The sequence below is a fragment of the Canis lupus genome, chromosome 5 (assembly GCF_003254725.2).
Source record: "Canis lupus dingo isolate Sandy chromosome 5, ASM325472v2, whole genome shotgun sequence".
NCBI lineage: Eukaryota > Metazoa > Chordata > Mammalia > Carnivora > Canidae > Canis > Canis lupus.
In genome coordinates, this window is record NC_064247.1 from 21,570,368 (window position 1) to 21,593,396 (window position 23,029).

At 39.9% G+C, this 23,029-nt stretch overlaps 2 protein-coding genes across 3 annotated transcripts in view; one reads left to right on the top strand and one right to left on the bottom strand.

Moving 5' to 3' along the window:
- Window positions 1-21,783, bottom strand: part of HOATZ (HOATZ cilia and flagella associated protein) — a 31,940-nt gene extending 10,157 nt beyond the window's left edge. The window contains exons 1-7 of the mRNA XM_049109719.1: window positions 21,681-21,783; window positions 17,057-17,115; window positions 14,512-14,571; window positions 12,894-12,965; window positions 12,045-12,207; window positions 10,941-10,979; window positions 10,395-10,465 (exon numbers count right to left, since the gene is read on the bottom strand). Coding sequence (XP_048965676.1) covers window positions 10,395-10,465; window positions 10,941-10,979; window positions 12,045-12,207; window positions 12,894-12,965; window positions 14,512-14,571; window positions 17,057-17,115; window positions 21,681-21,783 — 567 coding nt within the window. The remainder of the gene's footprint in view (window positions 1-10,394; window positions 10,466-10,940; window positions 10,980-12,044; window positions 12,208-12,893; window positions 12,966-14,511; window positions 14,572-17,056; window positions 17,116-21,680) is intronic.
- Window positions 14,727-23,029, top strand: part of BTG4 (BTG anti-proliferation factor 4) — a 33,998-nt gene continuing 25,695 nt past the window's right edge. For both annotated transcript variants that reach the window (XM_035716515.2, XM_025465585.3), the window contains exon 1: window positions 14,727-15,213. The gene's annotated coding sequence lies outside the window, so the exon portion shown is untranslated. The remainder of the gene's footprint in view (window positions 15,214-23,029) is intronic.

The window sequence follows — 23,029 nt, forward strand, 5'->3', positions numbered from 1 at the left end:
GCCCTTATTTTAAAATCTTCACACAAAATAAATGCATGAAAGTAAAAGAAGTGATTTTTAAAAATTGATTAAGGCACTTATTTTTTAAAAGGCCGTGAGATTTGAATTTTAATGTTGAGAAAAACAGGAGCCTGAAAGAACATTGCATTTCAAAATTCAATAGAGTATATGTGATTGAATGATATATTATTGATGATTCACTCTGAGATAATTACCAAGGCTTGTCCTCCACAACAAATTACTGAGTCTTCAGGATTTCCATCATATCGATATATATTTAGATAAGATGAATGGATTAATAGCACTGACCTCCTATTTCCAGTGTGTCTTTCCTGTCCTGCCCATTAGGCTATAGGAAGGAAGGTGTAGGGGTTAACTCCCAAATCTCATCCCTGGTCCTTCCCTGAGTTTCAGGCCTATCCAACAACTCCACCTGCTCATCTCAAAGGCACTGAATTGGTTAAAGTCTCAAACTGGTTAAGTCTCAACTGAATTTTTAACCCCGCCCCTCTCCAACAAAACAAAATACCAGTGTAACACCTGACCTCTGTCTATCCCTTGTGTCAGAGAATGGCACCTGTTGTATAATCCAGAGTACTATGAGTTACCTTTGATAGCTTGCTTGGCCTTACTTTTCATATCCAATGTATAATTGAAGACTTAGCTATTGTACTTCCTAATACTCACTCACCTCCTCTTTTCTAATTAATCAATCTTACCATCACCTCCCAGCGGGGTGATTGCAATGTCCTCCACTCTGGTTTGCCCTCTTCTGCTCTGGCCACTTTTGATCCATTCTTTGCTCCATCATACATATTTCAGTGGAAACTATTCTCTATATTTTAGTATCCTGACTTTTGCAAACAAATCTGGTATTATCAATCCCCAGTGTCAGACCCTTCAGTGGCTTCTCATTGTTCTTACCATGGCCTAAACTTTGCATTACCTCACTGATCATTCAGCTTCTGAAATGGATTTTGGATTTGGATTTTGAAGCATAGGATCTTTGCAGAGCTGCCTCTGCTGTCTGGAATGCTCTCCCATTGCTCCCTCCACCCCTTCTTCTGGCCTATGCCCATTTCTCCTTCAAATCTCAGCTTGTCTTTGCAGAAATCCTTCCTGTTCCCTTGATTGGATCAATACTGCCCTATTATCTTGATGAAATCCCAATAGTTCATTTTTGCTTTTGTTTCTCTTGCCTTCGTGGTTGTATCTTGCAAGAAGTTACTGTGGCCAAGTTCAAAAAGGGTGTTGCCTGTGTTCTCCTCTAGGATTTTGATGGAATCTTGTCTCACTTTTAGATCTTTCATCCATTTTGAGTTTATCTTTGTGTATGGTGAAAGAGAGTGGTCTAGTTTCATTCTTCTGCATGTGGATGTCCAATTTTCCCAGCACCATTTATTGAAGAGACTGTCTTTTTTCCAGTGGATAGTCTTTCCTCCTTTGTCTAATATTAGTTGACCATAAAGTTGAGGGTCCACTTCTGGGATTCTCTATTCTGTTCCATTGATCTATGTGTCTGTTTTTGTGCCAGTCCCACACTGTCTTGATGACCACAGCTTTGTAGTACAACCTAAAATCTGGCACTGTGATGACCCTAGCTATGGTTTTCTTTTTCCCCCTGGCTATTCAGGGTCTTTTCTGATTCCACACAAATCTTAAAATAATTTGTTCCAACTCTCTGAAGAAAGTCCATGCTATTTTGGTAGGGATTGCATTAAACGTGTAAATTGCCCTGGATAACATTGACATTTTCACAATATTAATTCTTCCAATTCACGAGCATGGAATATTTTTCCATCTCTTTGTGTCTTCCTCAATTTCTTTCAGAAGGGTTCTGTAGTTTTTAGGGTATAGATCCTTTATCTCTTTGGTTAGGTTTATTCCTAGGTATCTTATGCTTTTGGGTGCAATTGTAAATGGGATTGACTCTTTAATTTCTCTTTCTTCAGTCTCATTGTTAGTGTATAGAAATGCCACTGACTTCTGGGCATTGATTTTGTATCCTGCCACACTGCCAAATTGCTGTATGAGTTCTAGCAATCTTGGGTTGGAGCCTTTTGGGTTTTCTCTGTAGAGTATCATGTCATCGGTGAAGAGGGAGAGTTTGACTTCTTCTTTCCCAATTTGAATGCCTTTTATTTCTTTTTGTTGTCTGATTGCTGAGGCTAGGACTTCATCAAGATAAGAAGCTTTTGCACAGCAAAAGATACAGTCAACAAAACTAAAAGACAACCTACAGAATGGGAGAAGATATTTGCAAATGACATATCAGATAAAGGGCTAGTTTCCAAGATCTATAAAGAACTTACTAAACTCAGCAGCAAAGAAACAAACAATCCAATCATGGATTGGGCAAAAGACATGAACAGAAATCTCACAGAGGAAGACATAGACATGGCCAACAAGCACATGAGAAAATGCTCTGCATCACTTGCCATCAGGGAAATACAAATCAAAACCACAATGAGATACCACCTCACACCAGTGAGAATGGGGAAAATTAACAAGGCAGGAAACCACAAATGTTGGAGAGGATGTGGAGAAAGGGGAACCCTCTTGCACTGTTGGGAATGTGAATTGGTGCAGCCACTCTGGAAAACTGTGTGGAGGTTCCTCAAAGAGTTAAAAATAGATCTGCCCTACGACCCAGCAATTGCACTGCTGGGGATTTACCCCAAAGATACAGATGCAATGAAACGCCGGGACACCTGCACCCCGATGTTTCTAGCAGCAATGTCCACAATAGCCAAACTGTGGAAGGAGCCTCGGTGTCCATCGAAAGATGAATGGATAAAGAAGATGTGGTTTATATATACAATGGAATATTCCTCAGCCGTTAGAAATGACAAATACCCACCATTTGCTTCAACGTGGATGGAACTGGAGGGTATTATGCTGAGTGAAATAAGTCAATTGGAGAAGGACAAACATTATACGGTCTCATTCATTTGGGGAATATAAAAAATAGTGAAAGGGAATAAAGGGGAAAGGAGAAAAAATGAGTGGGAAATATCAGAAAGGGAGACAGAACATGAGAAACTCCTAACTCTGGGAAACGAACTAGGGGTGGTGGAATGGGAGGTGGGTAGGGGGTGGGGGTGACTGGGTGACGGGCACTGAGGGGGGCACTTGATGGGATGAGCACTGGGTGTTATTCTATATGTTGGCAAATTGAACACCAATAAAAAATAAATTTATTAAAAAAATACTGCCCTATTAAATGTTGTCTTAACATCATATATAATTCTTTCACTAATCTCTCTCCCTGACTAGACAGCAAGTTTCATATAAGGATAGAGTTTGTGTATTTAAAACATGTTGGACTCCATCATCTGACTCTAGTGCCCAGCACAGTGCTAGGTACATAGAGGTATTCAATAAATATTTGTTGAATGAATCTTGCCCAATTCTTCCAAATCAGATTCTCCTAACTTTTGTCTTCATGATTTATTTTTCCTATATGGCTTTGCTTGGCCCTTCTTGCCTGGGCTTAGCATTTCCTCTTCAACTTAGATCCTTAACTTGTCTACATCTCTTTTTAAGGCTACAGAGTTTTCAGCTGCTTTGGGCAAACATTGAGTAAAATTCAGCCTGGCGCCACATGACCCTATGTTTCAGTGTGGAGTCTTATCTCTATGAAGTAAGACCTACACAAAGTCCAATCCAACCTCACATTATAGGCTAGTGTCTTTACCTGCATCAAGGTTTACATTATGTCTACTGGCAGCATTTATAGTCATTAACTCCAGAGAATGTAAAGATAATATATAAAACATTATAACCATCATTAAAAATGATGGTTTTTTTCTTTGTTTTTAGTTATTCTGTGCTCTAAAAATGTAACCTTTATAATAAAAGTTTCAAGGTTTAGATATACTATCCTTAATAAAAGGTAAATTTTTCTAATAAATGACTAAATTACTGTAACAATGAAAATATACTTTTACCTAACAGAATCAATTGTTTGTAAATTGATTTTTTTTTTTTTTTTTGAGAAAGAGAGCATGTGAGTGGAAGGGGTAGATGGAAAGGGAGAGAGAGAATCCCAAGCAGGCTCCATGCTCGGCACGGATCCTGATGCGGGGCTTGATTTCATGATCCAGAGCTGAAATCAAGAGTTGAAGGCTCAACCAACTGAGCCAAATTGATTTTTAAGCATCTTTTGGCTTGGTCAATTTTTTCTTCTATATTAATGGCTTTAAAATAGTTTTCTTGGTATGGCAGTAGGGGAATAACACAACTGTTGAGCAATGTGATTGTTGAGGGGAAGGATTTATGCTTCTAGGACTTTGTTTTCTTTTTTATAGCAAAGCCTCTCCCTCGTACCAAAGTTCCAGCATGTGGAATACTGTCTTGTGCCCTGTGTCCAATTTCTTTCTTGTTTCCTTGTCTAGTATCCCAGGTATTCTGGGACAGTGGTCCTGTCTTATTTTCCACCCCTGACCCTGTATGCTAATTCCCATGGCAAGGTTTCTCTTATAGGCTTTGAACCTTGGCACCATGACTTTCCATTTCTCTCTGTTGCCTTTTCCTGGTATCACTTCCTTTGGAGAACATACAATGCTCATCAACTATGGCTTTGTTCTGTGACCTGCAGACTCTATTCCACTATTGTCTTGTCATTTATTTTAAACATACATAATCTTTTTGGGCTTCATTCTGCATTCAATAGCTTCATTTAATCATGTTTTACGAGCAGATCATTAGTATGGGTTCTTGACCAGTTGTATCTTAGGGTTTAAAATGTTTTATTCTGCTCCTAAGGTGGATGTATATAAAAGATAAAGTACATAGATCTCTGGGGGGGGGGGGGGAGAGGAAAATATGCTTTTGGGACCTGGCCCTGTCCAACTGCAGCTGGGTCTGTCTTGGGCAATGAATTCATTTATATGATCCCAGATCTCATCTATTTGATCCCTTTCCCTAACTATATTTTCATGGATTGTAGAAGTTACAAAGAAGATTAAGAGAGGAAGGAACCTCTCAACTGAAAATGTTTCCCAAGTTTGAATAATGTTTGAAAACAAAGTGGTACTATAGATAACATTAAAGAGTAACTCATATTTATGTAGTCTTATCATTTGCTACCAAAATATTTGCTTCTTACTGTGAATGCACGCTCTATTTTTATGATTCTTCTACTTGAGTTCTTTGACAAATTAGGAACAACAGGAATTTAAATGACTAAGTATATTTTGTTGGTAAAGGAGAAACCTACTGTTTCCTAATGGTATGTATTTTATGGGAGAAAAGGAACTTTGCTAATATTGCATTAGAGAAGGATGGTAAAACTAAAAAGAAAAAACGCTAGATAACACTGTTACTGAGAAAATTTAGGGTTGTCTAGGAAGCCAATTCTGATCAGTTTGGCACCAAAGAGGATTTTCTTTTATCTGAGCATCATGGCAATGACACTGAGGAAATTTCTTACATGTTTGGTTTGGCTCTATGAAACTGATTTATAATGAGTATGAGTATCCCTCTTAATTACTTTGAAAGTGTAGGATGATGGAGGATAACAGTAAAGTTTTCCACTTTCATGCTGTTTCATAATTCAGTAAATAAAAGTATTGTGAAGCTTCTAAGATTCTTCTAAGAATGTTCTCATAGCATAATTTGCTTCTGGTTCATGGAAGTGCCATATAGCAAGCTCACTTTTGAGGATGACTTAAACTATGGTCAATCTAGTTGCACATATTGTGTGATAGAATGGATTAAAACCTCATTCCCCAAAAAGAATGTATTGAGGATGTTGTTCTATAGATTGCAAAAATTTCTTGTAAAAATCTTTAGTTTGTATGCACTCATGTCAGACCTTTCATTCCAGATGGCTATTTCCAATACGCCATCTCTACATATGCCTTAAAATACTGCTCTGATCTCGTCTTCCTTCTCCCAGCAAATGAATTATTTAAAATTCTTTTTATAAAGAGATAATCAGCTAAAGAGCTTTCTTAAAGGTGGCAAAACTAAAAAGCAAATTAGTTTTAAGATTTCAAAAAAATTAGCTGACTATTCATTTATTATAATGTTTTCAGACTACTTTAGAATTCTCAAAGGAAGAATAATGGTCTAGTACAGTGCTATAAGGTTTCCTTTATGGACAGAGTAAGCCATTTAATCTTGACAGACTCAACTGTTTTTGATTTTCTGCCATGGACATCCATCAAAGAAATAGTAGTTGTGATTAATAGCATTTTGTCCACTAACCAAAAGCATTTATAATGTATACCTGGAATATATTCCAATATGGAGGGTAACATTACAGTTTAAAAAAAGTTCAGCAACCAAAAAAATCAATATGAGTTGGGAGAAAAAGCTTTTATGAAAGTACTTTTAAGACATACAGAAAAGAAATTTTTAGATTTTTCATTAGTTTTAAGAAAAAGTAAAAGAAAAACCTTAGGAGAATTAATGCAAAATATTTTTTCCCATTTTAAAATGAAAATCAAAAAAAAAATAAAATGAAAATCATACTGAGTATTTACTTGTCAATGTACATGTTCAAAATGTGTAGATTCTCTGAAATTGAATAGATCATTGTACATTTTTTATTAGCTAACAAGAACCTCTCATTGCCACTTATTTTCTGCCACCAGACTAAAAGTTCTAGAATTGCGATGGCAGCAGTGCAGGTGAAGTGCTACAGACTTAGAAAAATGGCAGTATCCAAAAATTGACTCTATGTTTTCATAATTACAGGGAGTCACATTTCCTCCCACCACACAGAGACCCATGAGATAAAAGCAAAACTGAGAATAGAAGTGATGTGCTAACATGCTCCTAAAGCAGACTTGCACATAGATTAGCTTGGGGGAGTATGCTTGCAAAAGTTATCAGCCTAGAAAAATTTGCCAGATGGATATATGTGGGGAAGGCAAAACGGAAATGGAAATATCATTGTATAGAGCATATGTTCACCATTAATTCATTCATTTATGCATTTATTTATTAAAGAAACAAATATGTAGTGGGTTCCAATAAACAGAAAGGCACTGGACTTAAGCAATAAGAAAGGATCTCCATCCTCAGAGGGGAGAAGAGAATTTGCATCTGTTGATTTGTTGTTGTAGTGGCCAGGCTCTTCACATAAGTTATATCAACTCGATGAAGTTTTGTTTATTTTTTATCATTCCTCCTTTTATATCTGAGGAAGCTGAGCCTCACAGAGTTAAATAGGTTGTTTGAGGTCATGCAAACAGTGAGTGGCAGAGTTAGATTTCCAAACTTGCTCTGTCTCTGAAGTCCACTACACCATGGTGCCTAATTTGGCAGGAAAGACAAAAACACACACAATGGTCCATAACACAGATCACCGTGATGAAGACTGTGTGAGAGAGAGAGAGGCAACTTGCTGTAGGAGCATGTGGCAGGAAGCTCTTCGTTCTGCTTGTCTCTAGGTCACCTCTCCTGGCACAGAGAAGTTGGCACTTGAGGTAGGCCTTGAAGGTACATGGGGAAGAGCGCTTTGGTATAGACACGAAAGTGCACTGCAGGTTGGATAAACAGCTTATAGTCTCACAGGGTTGGAAGCAGTGTTTCTCACACTTGTTTTATTCATACTAGAGTTTTGAATTTTAGGTTATTTGGCAGCAGCCTCAGACAGTGCCACAGCCAGCAATCATTATAATACAATGAGTCTCATGGGCTCTGGAGTTAGGATATAGACTTTGATTCTCGGCTTTGCCACTCGCCACTTGTGGGAACTGGAAAACCATTTAAGCCTTGTTTGATTAAATGGGGATAATCCTCATGAGGCTATTTTAAGGAGAATGTGAGTTGATATATGTAAACTGCTTAGCTTAGTTTATAGCACATGGTATACACTCACTAAACTGGCTGTTACAAATATATCATAATAATATCTGAGGATATCTATTATAGCATCCAGTTATTGCAGGATTCTCTTGCCTTTTGTACCACGGCCTTGTCTGAAACAGCACTCTACTATGCTGTACTAAGCTCTCCTAGGTACTTATATGAGACATACATTCAGTAACTTTTTTTTTTTCCTGCTGGCTTGCTGTTTCCTTGGGCTTCTTCTACTCTCAACAAATAGAATCTTCTTCTTTACTGCATTGCAGGACCCACTTGACTTAATGTACAATTTGGCAGATATCACAGAATAATGTGTATATTTAGGTTCAGCAAAAATTACTTTACCTATTCCACCACTTTGATAGCACATATGGGGAGGATATAGAGTGTGCCCTAGCCTAGTGGTTGCGAACCAATGGTACAGAGTGGGCTACACTGGGGTCAGGAAGGGTACAGGGGAAGGGGAAGTGTAGTAGGAGCAGTCAGTCAGGTTATGGTCAGATTGGAAAGGACCTTCACTACCATGGTGAAGGATTTGGTCTTGGTCCTGCAGAAATGGAGAGCCAAGGATAAAACAAAAGTAGATGAACAGACGGAATTGTGCCCCCTGCCATTCCGATGTGGAAGCCGTACCTGTATGGGTAGCTGTATTCTGAGATAGGGCCTGTAGGGGGGTAATGAGGGTTAAATGAGGTAATTAAGCTGGGGCCCTAATATGATAGGACTGATGTCCTTATAAGAGGAGGAAGAGACACCAGAGTTCTCTCCCTGTGCGATGTGAGGACCCAGTGAGAAGTTGGCCATCCACAGGCCAGAAAGAGAGGTTTCATCAGAAGCCAACTATGATGGTATCTTGATCTCTCTCAGCTTTCAGAACTGTGAGAAGATAAAATACTCAGTCTGTGGTATTTTGTAACCACAGCCCTAGCACACCAATATAGAAGGAGACAAGCATAACTGGACTTGGGTTTTAGGAATTTAACTAGCACATTGTGGAGGACTGCTCTGCATAGTCTTTGGTCCACTCTATATATTCCTTAAGACTCAGCTCCTTTGGGAAGATTTCTTGATTCCCTAAATTTCACTTTGATGTTCTTCATGTTCCCATAGTATTATGTGCATAGCCATCTATCATAAGACTGTATCATAACTTTTGACTTTGTCTCTCCCACCAGACTGTAAACTCCTTGAGATCAGGGACCACATGTTATCTGTGGATTCCCAGCATCTAGTATGGTACTTGGCACTTAGTACTTCTCAATCAATATTTGTAGAATTAAGAAATTAATATAGAAGAACCTGAGGTAAGGAAACCAGTTCTAAGACGTACTGATATGATAGACCATCAGCAGAACATCCACCTGTAACTCACACTGTCTTAACTGTTTGCAAAATGTGATAAGAACTGACAAAAGTTTGTTCTTTACTTTTTTTAATATTTTATTTACTCATGAGAGACACACACAGACAGAGAGAGAGGCGGAGGGAAGCAGGCTCCATGCAGGGAGCCCGACATGGGACTCGATCCCGGGTCTCCAAGATCACGCCCTGGGCTGATGGCAGCGCTAAACTGCTGAGCCACCAGGGCTGCCCAAAAAGTTTGTTCTTTAATCTTTTATTTTTAATCTCCTCCAAAAATGAAATTAGAAAGTGTTGAGGTAGTTGAATTTAATGATTTTTACCTCACTAAAAGTTAGACTCCATCCCACCCATTAAGTCCCGGTATAAACACAGAGTGCCTAATATCCTCAAGAAAAAAGAAAATGCTGACTATTTATAATCACCTCATTTGTTTGGAGGAATCCCCAGTAGTCTATAAAGTGAATTAATGCAGTCGGCAAACACAAATGCATTATTCTATAATCTATGTAGAATTCCCGATAAGTCTTTCAGAGTTTGCCAGTATATCCAATGATTAAAGACATTAAGCCCAAATGAATCTTCTATCTTTGCTTTTATAGCCCAGGAACAGTTACAGGAATGGAACTTATCCATTAACCAAAAAAAAAAAAAAAATGTTCCTATAAATCACTGTATTAATTGCAGAGTTAAAGTCTGTGCCTGTGTTAGGGAAAGCAAATAAGAGATGTTGCCAAAAGGAGACGTGTTCAGTTGATTTGACTGTATTAATGTGTTCAATTTCAGCTTTTAGTCAAAATGGTTCTAGATGACAGGCTCATTCCTCTGAGTCTGTCACTTAATCACTTAATTTTGACCTATTAAGATAGTCTATTTGATTTTTTTCCAATTGTTACAATGTTCTTAGAATGTTGTATATGGTTTGGGGCTTTATTGGGTGGAAAGTGTGTGAATCCATTTCCCCCCATTTCCCTCTGACTCTCTTGTTCCTGTATATCCTTAGGCTTTGGCTGATGCTGACAGTAGCCAAAATTTAATGGAATTTTTAAATTTTCAATTAAAATTCTAATAAAGTTTCTTTAATTGCTCAAGCTGATGTACCAGAAGTAGAAATTTTTTACATATATGTATTTAAAAAGAATAACTGGGATTATTTAGAAAATAATAATGAATTTCTAATGAAAATCAGATGACTTTCTGAAATATTGGCCTACCTTTTGAAGATACTTTTCTTTCTCCTCAGATTCCTGAATCTTTATGGTTTCAGCAGTGACATCTGTATTCTCTAAAGGAAATAAAGTCAAATTCAATCTGAAATAATTTTATCATGATTTTATAAAAATGCTGATATAAACTTGGATAAATGTTAAAAGGTAACAGAGTAGGAAGGTAAAGACAAATATGTACTGTCTTGAAACTTCACAAACTAGATTCATAAATAATTGGAGACTGAATTAATGAGCTATGGCAAAGGGAACCTCTAATCTCTTTAGAAGATGAGTAAGCCTGAGTCCAGAGACAAGGTTTCTGAAGAGAATGTATTTGCAGTATCAGAGTTTCCAATTTCTACATTACTATTCAAGATGTTAGGGGAATTTAGACATTCTCCTTTGGATAAATAGGGTAGTCTCTGAGACAGGGTTTTGGTATGCAATTCAGGAAGTTATGCCAAAGTGTAAAGATATCTCCTTATACTTATTACCTATCTTCTGAAGAATCTAGGAATCAGGATGTTGAAATACATGAAACTTGGTACTTACTGTTTTTCTCAAGGGAGAAAGGCTGGAGGTAAACTTTCTCTAAAAAACACAAAGGGAAGTAAAGAAATTATTGGGAAGACTACAGCATTAAAGGTATTTAAGCTTTCTACAAAAAGGGGGTTATTTAAGCTTTCTATACCTATAAAAGTTGCATAACAAAAGTTTTTTTTTTTTTTTTTTTTTTTTTTTTTTGCATGACAAGTTTCTATATCTTAGGCTTCCTAAGGTTTTTACAGGTCTGGGAACTTGGTTCCTAATATTGATTCTGCTTTCAACTTTCTCTGAGGCTTTCATGTTTAAACTTGATTATGTAAACAACCACCCTTAACATCCTCTCAGTCAACATATAGCATTTCTCCAGATTATACTGTTTGGCCAAATAGATGCCATCACCTAAGGGATACTTTCAGATGTGGTTTTAGATGTAACAAATATACCACTGATGCTTTCTGGGTGGAAGGATTGCTGAGAAGTTAAAAAAAAAAAAACCTGTTTGTATTGGGTTTTTAGACATTTGAAATAATTTTTTCTAATGATTCTTTTTGTATATTTTTTATTGGAGTTCGATTTGCCAACATATAACACCCAGTGCTCATCCCGTCAAGTGACCCCCTCAGTGCCTGCCACCCAGTACCTCCAACCCCCTTGCCCACCTCCCCTTCCACTACCCCTTGTTCATTTCCTAGTTAGGAATCTCTCATGTTTTGTCAACCTCTCTGATATTTCCCACTCATTTTCTCTCCTTTCCCCTTTATTCCCTTTCACTATTTTTTATGTTCCCCATGAGTGAAACCATATAATGATTGTTCTTCTCCGAATGACTTCACTCAGCATAATATCCTCCAGTTCTATCCACGTTGAAGCAAATGGTGGGTATCTGTCGTTTCTAATGGATGAGTAATATTCCATTGTATATAAGATGAAGATGTGGCATATATATATATGTGCATATACACACATATATATGTATACACACACACCCAATGAAATGAAAGATTATTTTAGAATTAGGTTTGTCGGTTTCTCCTGGGAGCTGCTCTGGTTTCTTCCAGGTTGGTTACTTAGGGTGGAGGCAGAAACCAGAGGCGGGAGGCAGCTACTCACCATGCCCAGGGGGCCTAGAGGGCCGGGCCACCCGCAGGCGCTGGCTGCTACCTCGGGGCAGCACCAACTGGGATTCAGTAGTAGGATACAGTGACGCAGCGATCCAGAACTGCTTGGCCAAGTTGGAATCCTGTTCGGAAGATCCTGCGAACACCAGTAATCCCTGGGGACAAATTTCAACGGATTTCTGGTGGCTGGGGAGGCCTCCGCCGGCCCTCGTTTCCATGGCAACTCAGGACGCCGCTCCGAGTTTCCTCCTCTTCTGCCAGCCCCGCCCTGCAGAGAACCGTCAAGTTGGCGGCCACCACCGCCCCAAGCCCTCCTTCCTCTCCTGGGTAGATGCTGGGGTCCAGCGCGTGCCTGTGGGCTCTCTGAAGCCCACTTCTGCACTATCACAGGCTTCTGGACCAGTCCAAGCCTTGGCGGCCCGGGTAGGAAGAGTCAAAACATCAAGGTTGGGGTGGTTCTTGTCCCCGTTGGCCTCGGTAGGGCAGCACTTAGCTCTCTTACAACCTCAGCCAGCCTTCAACCCACACCCTACCCAGCTTCCTCCTCCACCCCAAATATATCTAAATATATAAAGCTTTTAAATTCTTAGCTCTTCCACCCCAACCCACCTCTCCTCCCACAACAGATTGCCACAGCTCAGCACACCCTATGTGGATATTGGTTGGAGAATTCAATAGAGCAGCTAACATCCTAGTCTATGGGAGCCAGAGCTCTGAACTGGGCCAGGAAGTACCTGTGTAAGGTTTTTGTTGTATATTCCCCTCTGCCCCATCCTCTTAAGAGAAATCTTACGGAAGAAGGTGGATTTAGATTGTAAATGCATTTACTAATCAGTCTCACCGAATGCTGCCTGCACTGCAACAGTTGTAAATGATCACTTAAAAGGACTATATGTGTGAACTCAGTCCCTTCCTGAAAAAAAAAAAATCATGAAAAATATGAATGTATCCTTATAAAAATATTAATAAGTGTGAGTGAATAACTTTCCTGGGAGATTTCGTTAATCTAGGAACAATGAAACCACTTCAGCCATAGCAAAGTTGCAATTACTGTGGCAGGAATTGAGATGGACATTGTAAAGCCAATTCAGGAAAGGTAATAATCACAACTTAGGACCTTAGGGCACTTTATTCTTTCAAAATAATACAGTCTCACAGTTCAAAAGTTGATTATCACAAGTCTATACAATGACATGGATCAGTGAAGGAAAATATCCTATTTCCCAATTAGCTAAAAAAAATTTTTTTTGGGTTAAGAGCCTGAAGGAAACAAATTATAAAGACATATAAACTATACATTGTGTATTTAGCTGCTAAAATACTGATTTCTCTCTCGGTTAAGCTATTAATAGGCAATGGGTAATATTCGAGCGTTCCAATCCCCTCCCTCCCCCTAACACGCTGATGTGCATGGGCAGCTCATTTGGATGATTCCCAAATCTTTTTACCTGGCCGTGTGGTTAGTGATTGGTACTATTAGCAATCAGCTAACTACACTGCCTAGTAACTAGACTCACAGAAAAACAAGGTTTGCTTCCATCACACACTGCAGTCTCAAGTCGGTGCCCCATACGTTGTGACAGACAAATCACACTGGTTTTCCCTGGTTCAACCGTAGCTCACTTCAGCAGGTGGGCTGGCGAATCCCTTACTACATACTGGCGATCAAGGGCAGCATGTCCAGCATTAGACGTTACATAGGGCTCCTCCCCCAAATCTCAATGTCACTCTAGCTCACAGTTGAAGCCATTACATTTTACACCTGTCGCTCGCTCTCCCGCAGGCGGCTTGCCCAATCTTGCTTTTACTCCCGGGGTAGCTGGGACTTGAGCTGCCTGGAGCAGCAGCCGTCGGCCACCTAGCAGGAGTGTCCTCGCAGGCTGACAACGTGCTGGGCGCGCAGCCCTGCGCCCCGCAATCGCTGACGCATCAGGTCTCTCGAGGCGTCGCTTGGTGCCAACGCTCGGGGTTGGCCGTTTGCCGCCCGGGGTGGCGTCCTCCTGCCCGCGGGCCGGCGGGTGATGCTGTGCCTTGTTTTGATGGCAGTGGAGTTAGTGATTGTAAGCAGCAGAGTACAATCAGCTAATTACACTGCCTACAAACCGAGCACCGGGCGCCCGCGGGCTGCAGCTCCCGGACGGTCGGCGGCGCCGCTCCAGGCCCCGAGCCAGCGGGCCGCGGGGCGCGGGTCCCCCGGCCTCGGCGGTGCCACCCGCGCGGGCGCCGGGACGACGCCCCGGACCCCCCGGCGCCCCCGCCCGGCCCCTGCCGGACACCTGCGCCCCCGGCCGCGCCCCCCGGGCCAGCGCCAAGTGTCCCCGTCTTCCTCCCAAGGCCGCCGAGTCCCCGCGCCCGCCTCCCGGGCCTCCCGGGCCTCCCGGGTCCCCTTCCCCCGCCCCCCGCCCCCGGTTCCCTTCCCGGGTCCTTCCCTCGAGGCTCCTCTCGGGTCGGGCTCCCACCTCCTCACTCCCCGGGCCGCTCCGTCCCAGAAAACTTGTCTTCAGCCCCCAGCCCGAACCCTAGAGCCGGCGCTCTCAGCCCCGAGAGCCCCGCAGCGCCGAGTGGCCGAGTGCCCGTGGCCGTGGCGGGCCAACCGCCCTTGGAACCCCGCGGCGGAGGGGGCGGGGCGCGCGGGGGTGGGGGAGGGGCGGGGTGGGGGAGGGGCGGGCGGGGAGGGAGCTGCGGGCCCCGCCGGGGGCGAGTCCCTGCGGGGGAGGCCCTGGAGGCCGCGGCGCGGATTCCCGAGTTTCTCTTCCTGCTAGGGCAGTGGTGACCAAGAGCTCCTTCTGCCCTCCCGCCCGTCCTCGACGGGGAAAACAGCTTGGCCCGGTATCAGACTGCAGGCTCCGATTTTCCAAAGGGAGATAGGCCTGCGCGGCCTCTGGCTTGTGGGAGCACTGCCTTCCAGGGGCCCCTCCGCACCCTTGTCTTCCCCTGGGGCTTCTCACACCCTCGGAGGGCCCTGCGGTGAAGGGGAGGGTCGGCTCGGCTCTTCTCATCCAGTAGTTAGAGCAAAGCTCAGTCCGCACATGTTGATTCAAATGCCTGCTATGTGTTCAGCACCTAAGGTCACGCATTCTACCCTCCATATGTATAATCCAGGTGGTGACAAGATGTGAACACGCATTATTGACCAACCCAAGACAATATATGATAAATTGGTAAGCTGGGGACAAATAGAAGAGGGTAGGACGGGGCATCAGTGAGAACTGTAATTGTCAGGGAAGGTTCTCTGAGGAGGCAGGCTTCAGTAGGTCCTGCAAGCAAGACTAAATTTGGCTATTCAGGGTGAGGGCTGGGTGGCCAGAAAAACGATGTCTTGCGAACCAGTTACATTTTCTCATTCTCACAATTCCACATCTGATAACGTAGATGTATTATGTGTGTATTTGGAGTAGATTGAACAAAAAGAAGACAGTTACAGAGAGTTTCTGGGAGACCTCTACTAATACTTCTTTCCTTTAGTTACTCCTTCCCCTCTTTTCCTTCAGTGAATGAGTCAGGAAAGGATAAAGAACATTCTAATCCCACACTTTGTGGAGTGGAGTTGGTTGGCCCTCCAGTACCGTCTCCATGCATCTGGTATAGCACACTCATTGTTGATTCCAAAAGCTTAGATCTAAATTATTTTCCCCAGAGGAAAATTTCCCAGCTGGAGATTGATTCCCTAAACCTAGGAAATGGTTTCATAGATGCCACTGGTAGCATGAATTAGGGGCAGGTAATCTAGATCCTAAACTCACACTATTAAACCGCCAGAAGAACTTCCCAAGGATGAGCCTGAATGTTACAGCATTATCTTCCAATAAAAGACAGCACATTTTTTGGCCAGATGCATCCTGTGTTCTGAGAACACCAAAGTGAGAAGTAAGAAATTAAAGTATAAAATGTATAGTGCAGAAAACATTGATTCTCAAGATTAACTTGTAAAGTTAAATTGCAAAAGGCAGATCACTTCGTCAGATAAGATCATTCATCTTATCTTTGGGAGAGGCACAGTGTTGTAGAATACACCACATAAATCCCACACGCTTCTTTAACATGTACAGTGTCCCAAGCCATACCAGACAAAATGCTGGAATCAGAGCTAATTAGCCTGTGAGCTCTCTAGAGGTAACTGTAGAATCAGTTTTGTATTTGATAGTTAAATATACATACATATATAAATGCAGGAATGAAATAGCTTCCATTCCATTAACAATATGCAGACTCACAAGTTTTGGTTAGGATATCCTTATAAAAACAATTCTGTTTTTCCAAACTGCTATTTACTTCACCCGATACAATATTAAATACCTCTTCCTGATTGATGTTTTGTGATTAGTCGCATCTTACATTTCTTACCTGAGCTAGATTGCTGCCCTCCAAGGTAGTGGTTGCAGCAGATGCCTTGAAATTTTAGATTCTTAAAGCTTTTCTTCAAAGATAATTTTAAAAATAAAGAAAACATATGTAAAAGTCATCAAGATGCATTGCTTCCAAAAATCACTTTTTTTAAACGCAGTTTATTTTGCAGGTAGTGCAACTAAAAAAAGTAAAAACGAGGAAAAAAATGTGGCCTTGTCCTGGTTCGTTCTTTCTTTCTTTCTTTCTTTCTTTCTTTCTTTCTTTCTTTCTTTCTTTCTTTCTCTTTCTTTCTTTCTTTTTCTTTTTTTTTTTTTTTTCAAAGAATGCTTCTTCTTAGGGTTGCTGTTGATTTGGCCTGTAGTTACTAGAGAAACTCCAAGGATCTCATTCCCTTTATGGTTCATGTCTAGGCATGCCTGGAGACCAGGGAGACCCATGATTTAATCTAAGTAAGAATGCCTGTGGTGTTTTAAATGACCAAACAGAAGATTGCATTTATTTTAGACAAAACCAGGAAGGTACCTTTCAGAGCAATTGTTTACTGTTTTATTGAATTTCTGGGCTTTTGGTGATTCGAGTGATGAGGAAGGAGTGCTAAGGAGAGGAGATGAGGTTGGTGATTAGGAACAAACCCAGAAGAGTATAGAAAACACATACCTTCTGGTTCAGCTTTGGAGAATTTGTATTGGTTAAATTTACCACTCCTCGATAAAAGACTAGAGTGATGGGAATTGGGAATTAAAACGGAGACAAACTTGCTCTCTTCTTTAATATAACACAGACACACCATCTGAACATTTTTTAGCCTTCATAGCTTTTGGAGGATGTTGTTTGGAGGAAGAAATGAAGAATCAGACTGATGAGAAATTGTTGGAGTTTAGCAGCTTCTTTTAAACCTATTTTCTAAATGTATATTTTCTCTTAGGAAATAGAGAACCATGTTTTGATTTTTATATTGATCAATAAACATCAGACTAGCTTATTAACATTTATGACACTCTATTTAGGAACTAGTTTACATGTTGATGCAAGACTAGATAGAAGTCAACATAGTGCCTTTGAAGAGCTAAACATCAATGAATCTGTTCAATTATGAGAGGAGACTTTTTTCTAGCTAAAATGAACTGCCAGGAATTTTTATAATTTCATACTTCTGATTTCATTTCATTGTGTTCTTATTAGTAAGAGTGCACCAGATTCTTCATTAGCTTATTTATATTTATTGATTAATCAATACTGTTGCTTTCAGTATGAAAATGTTAAAGTAAATCAGAAACGATCTAAAAAAGAGACTTTATTACTGAAGTTGCTTGAGCTTTTTGTTAAGGATTCAGCAGTAGGAGCAAACACGTTGCATATTTGCCATCTTGAGAGAACACAGGATTTGTGGTCTAGTTGGAGAGATGATTTGTGTACATAATTAAGATAGCGATGGTTTAGTAATTATATCAATATAAATATATAATTAATATCTATATATTATTTATATTATATATATTTACATTATATACCAAGATTGTTAGATTTATACATGCTTTAAGTCTTCTGAATAATGTAAGATTCATTATTATTTTAAAATTAATTTTTAATTTTTAAATTTTTAATTAAATATTTGATAAATTACTTTCAGGTATATAACATCGTGATTTGACAATTATATACATTATGAAATAGTTTGCTAAGTGTAGCTACCATGTATCACCATACAAAGTTATTACAATATTATTGACTGTATTCCCTATGTTGTACTTTTCATCCCTTTGACTTATTTATTTCATAACTGGAAGTTTGTACCTCTTAATCCCCTTTACCTATTTTGCCTATTTCCTGAATCCTCTTTCCTCTGGTAACCACCAGTTTGTTCTCTGTATTTATGAATCTCTTTCTGTTTTTTGTTTGTTTCATTTTTTAGATCCTCTACATAACTGAAATCATATGGTATTTGCCTTTCTATGTCAGACTTATTTCACTTAGCATAATGCCCTCTAGGTCCATCCATATTGTTACAAATGGCAAGATTCCATCCTTTTTATGGCTGAGTAATATTCCATTATACATCTATATCTATCTATCTATCTATCTATCTATCTATCTATCTATCTATCCACTACTTCTCTTTTGTTTAATTGTCTATGGATGAACACTTTCATATCTTGGCTATTGTACATAATGCTGCAATAAATATTGGGGTGCATAATCTCTTCAAATTTGTGTTTTTGTTTTCTTTGCATAAATACCCAGAATTGGAATGACTGAATTATATGGTATTTTTTATTTTTATTTTTTTGGAGGAATCTTCATACTGTTTTTTTTTTTTTATAGTGGCTGCACAACTTACGTAAGCTTCATTATTGCCAGTATTTAGCAAAAAAGAAAAGGCAAATCACCGAAGGTTGGCACACAGAGAAGGTTGTACAGAAACTATGGGATAGAGCTGGATCTAGAAGGAAAAGTAGGACATAGATAAAGGGAGAAGATAGAGGTTGGTATTTTTGGTAAGACGAGCAATTTGTGAGGGAAAAATACAAGCCAGTTCATGGAGACCGTAACATATGTGGTCAGTTGGGAGAGCAATGAGTGTGTCCCCACTTGGGGAAATAAGATTAGAGATGTGGGTAAGTTGGAGATAGATCATGGGGGACTATAGGTGTCAGGCTACCAGGAGTTTTAATCTCATTCTCCTGCCTGCAGGGGTCTATGACTTATACCACATGTTGTTCTGTGGTAATTAATAGAGTGGCATGGATTAGAGGAGGGGGAGACTGGGGAGACTCAGCATCCATTTAGGTAATTATTTTAATGACCTAGGTATGAAATGATATAGGAATCACTTGGTATGAATGGGAAAGATTCGGGGAAGGAAAGGGCATAAGACCTAGTGACTGGTTAAAGTGGAGGGAGAACAAGATGAACCTCCACGTTCTAGTTTCAAAGATGCTGGGAGGCAAATCTAGTAAGATGCTAATTATGATGCATTTATGCTCAGGCATGTTTAGTTTAGGTGATGAAAGGACTTTCATAGAGTTGGATATTTGGGGCTGCAACTCTTGAAAGGAGGGATTTAGATGTTTCCTAAAGGTGCAACAGTTGAAGTCCTAAGGATGAATGAGATCTCCAGGAGAGGTATGCTGTCTTATATTTTACTGACCCTCCAACATTTGCTCTGGTCCACCCAGGACAGAGCAAGGTGTTTTTCTTGAAGAGAAAACAGAGTGAGGTAAGCAGAAGGCTTGGGACTTAACTTTGAGAGTATCCGTGTCCTCTTGTAAGGGCTGGCAGTAAGAAGTAAATCTTGAGCCTACAAGGAGAAGCAGAAGAGAGGACTCCCACAAAAGCCAAGCTATTGTAAACAGGGTCATATACCTATATGAATTCAAGGGAATATATGAATTCAAGGGAAATAGTTGTCTGGGAACCATCAGGTCATAAGGCTTGGTCAGTGGGCAGTAGATGACTGTACTGGCTTTTCCAGACTGTTGTCTCAGGGCTTTATTTATTGAGTCAGTGAGGGGTCCATGGACTTCTCTAGACTATTAGGAAACATATTAACTTTTCTGGCTGCTTCCCCCATACTGGTTAGCCTCTGTCGCCTCCCCAAAAAGTCTCAGGTAGATATTTAAGGATTTTAGAAGTAATTTTAGAGTTTCAGTACAGACAACAGATGATCTGAATGCACAGTTGAAGAAAGTCTATTCTTAAAAGCTCTAGAATGTGTTCTGTAACTTTATGAAGCCAAAAGCAGGAAATTGACTGATTATCTTGTTAATAAATTCGTCAGCATGAAAATACTTTATGCCATTCTTTTAAGCGCCACTGGAGGTCTACTTATTTTTGTTTTTATTTCTATTCTCCCATTTGGCCCTTAATCCTTTTTTCTAGGCGGGGTTTGTATTCCTCAGTTTAAAAAATTTTTATAACTCTGAAAAAAAGTCACATAATTCTGATTTATTATCTTTATTTCCTCTATCTCCATAGAATATATCTCAAGGATGTCATTAAGTTCAAACATTCAGTCAAGTGTATATGGTCTTTCCCCTTTTAGCTCATCTATAACTTGTTTAAATTGCAAGCTCCATTCCTACTTTCCGGGTAAAATCTTGGAGCCTGGGAGTAGTATCTTCCATTAGTAAGAAAATATTATTTTCCAGTACTCTATTGCATTTTTGAAATTAGCATTTCATAATAGCAGAGAGTGGTGCTGGTGTATATAACACACATTTACTATATTAGTACAGAGCACTATGTATACAGTTTCTTGCATCCTGAATGGTTTGCAGTGGAATATCTTGGTTTCCAACTTGATGCATTTCATATATATGTGACTTCACTGACATGTCAGTGAAGAGAAAACAGAGCGAGGTAAGCAAAAGGCTAGGGACTTAACTTTGAGAGTATCCATGTCCTCTGTAAGGGCTGGCAGGAAGAAGTAAATTTTGAGCCTACAAGGAGAAGCAGAAGAGAGGACTCTTCTGGTCCTCTGGGAGGGCTATATATATATATATATATATATATATATATATATATATATGGGCCTTCTAGCACAATACCACTTCCATTATGATTACTTATTAATGCACATAGAAAATACAAATAAAGTAGGAAAAAGGCTTGTTGTAAATACACTTGCATGGTAACTTTATGAAAAAGAAGCATCAGATAGTTTGATTCATTTAGTTTATCAGTAAATGTTTCACTTAATAGATTAGGTGGCTCTAAATTTAATATCTTTTGGGTTTAAATTAACATCACATAACTGTAGAGTTTAATCAGGTAACATTTTGCCATACAAATTTTGTTTCAACAATTAGTGTAACTTCCTTAATATGTGGTTTGAACATAATGGGATGGAAGAGTTCATGGCTTCGTAAGATGGTACTACTTATTTGAGGTTATAAAAAAAATACTCTTCTGTCAGAAGTGGGATTTTTTGCTCAACCATCTGTATTTTTTTCCTCATTAGCAATGATGGGCACTTGCAAATGGCTGGAATTCCCAACTTAAGGAAGGCACACTAGGGAAATCAAATAGGTCTGCTGTTAAGACTGGCTATCATGTAAAAAGTCCAGTGAACATAATGTTCAAAGTAGATGGTATTTTAAAATTATTTCACCTCTTTTTACATCATTAAATATTGAAGTTTAGTTAAGATCAAGAAGACAAATGTAGAAGCAAATTTTCAAGGTTTACTGTTAATTGATGAACCTCAGGGCTTGTAGATACCTTAGTGGTGGGTTGAAGTCTCTCATGCTGAAATGAGGAATGCAATTCAGGAAGGTCTTACCTTGTGCAAAGTCATTTTGATCATTTTCGAGTTTTCTACCATCCGATTCTGTTATAGACTTAATAAGATGGTGAAATATGTCTCTGCTGTGCTTCCCCTTCATTCTTCATCCTCATTCCGAATGGCCAGAAACCTCATTTCCCCCAGGCTTCCTTCCCTTTTCCAAACATCTCTGGACAGAACAGGATTCTTTTGTTCTACTAGGGATAACCCATTTGACATTTTCAGAGGGAAATCCTGAAAAGACATCTAATCAAGGAACTAAATGCCTGAATAATGGAAATTTTAGACATTATGTAGAAACCGTGGGAGAGGGGCATCTGGATGGCTCAGTGGTTGAGCATCCACCTTTGGCTCAGAGCATGATCCCAGGGTCCTGGGATCCAGCCTGCATCAAGCTCCCCACAGGAAGCCTGCTTCTCCCTCTGCCTATGTCTCTGCCTCTCTCTCTCTCTCTCTCTGTCTCATGAATAAATAAATAAAATCTTAAAAAAAAAGTGGAAGAGCTGTTTTTGGGGCGTTTGTTTTTTGTTTGTTTGTCTTTAAATTTTAGCATCTATTTTCTATTCTACTTAAATATGAGGTTGGTTTAGGCTGACCCAGGCTAGATCTTCTGCTAAATTCTAATATCCTGTCAATGCTGATTACTACCTGGGTGTTTATTTCTTTTCTTTTCTTTTCTTTTCTTTTCTTTTCTTTTCTTTTCTTTTCTTTTCTTTTCTTTTCTTTTCTTTTCTTTTCTTTTCTTTTCTTTCTTTTCTTTTCTTTTCTTCTTTTCTTTTCTTTTCTTTTCTCTTTTCTTTTCTTTTCTTTTCTTTTCTTTTCTTTTCTTTTCTTTTCTTTTCTTTTTTTTTATTGGAGCTCAGTTTGCCAACATATAGCATAACACCCATGCTCATCCCACCAAGTGCCCCCCTCAGTGCCTATCACCCAGTCATCTCAACCACCCCCCCCAACCTCTCTTTCCACTACCCCTTGTTCGTTTCCCAGAGTTAGGAGTCTCTCATGTTCTGTCTCCCTCTCTGATATTTCCCACTCATTTTCTCTCCTTTCCCTTTATTCCCTTTCACTAGTTTTTATATTCCCCAAATGAATGAGACCATATAATGTTCGTCACAATAAATACCCACCATTTGCTTCAATGTGGATGGAACTGGAGGGTATTATGCTGAGTGAAATAAGTCAATCGGAGAAGTACCTGGGTGTTTAATTGCCATAGAAAACTCTGTACGGGGCAGCCCCAGTCACTCAGGGGTTTAGCGCCACCTTCAGCCCGGGGTGTGATCCTGGGGACGCGGGATCGAGTCCCACGTCGGACTCCCAGCATGGAGCCTGCTTCTCCCTCTGCC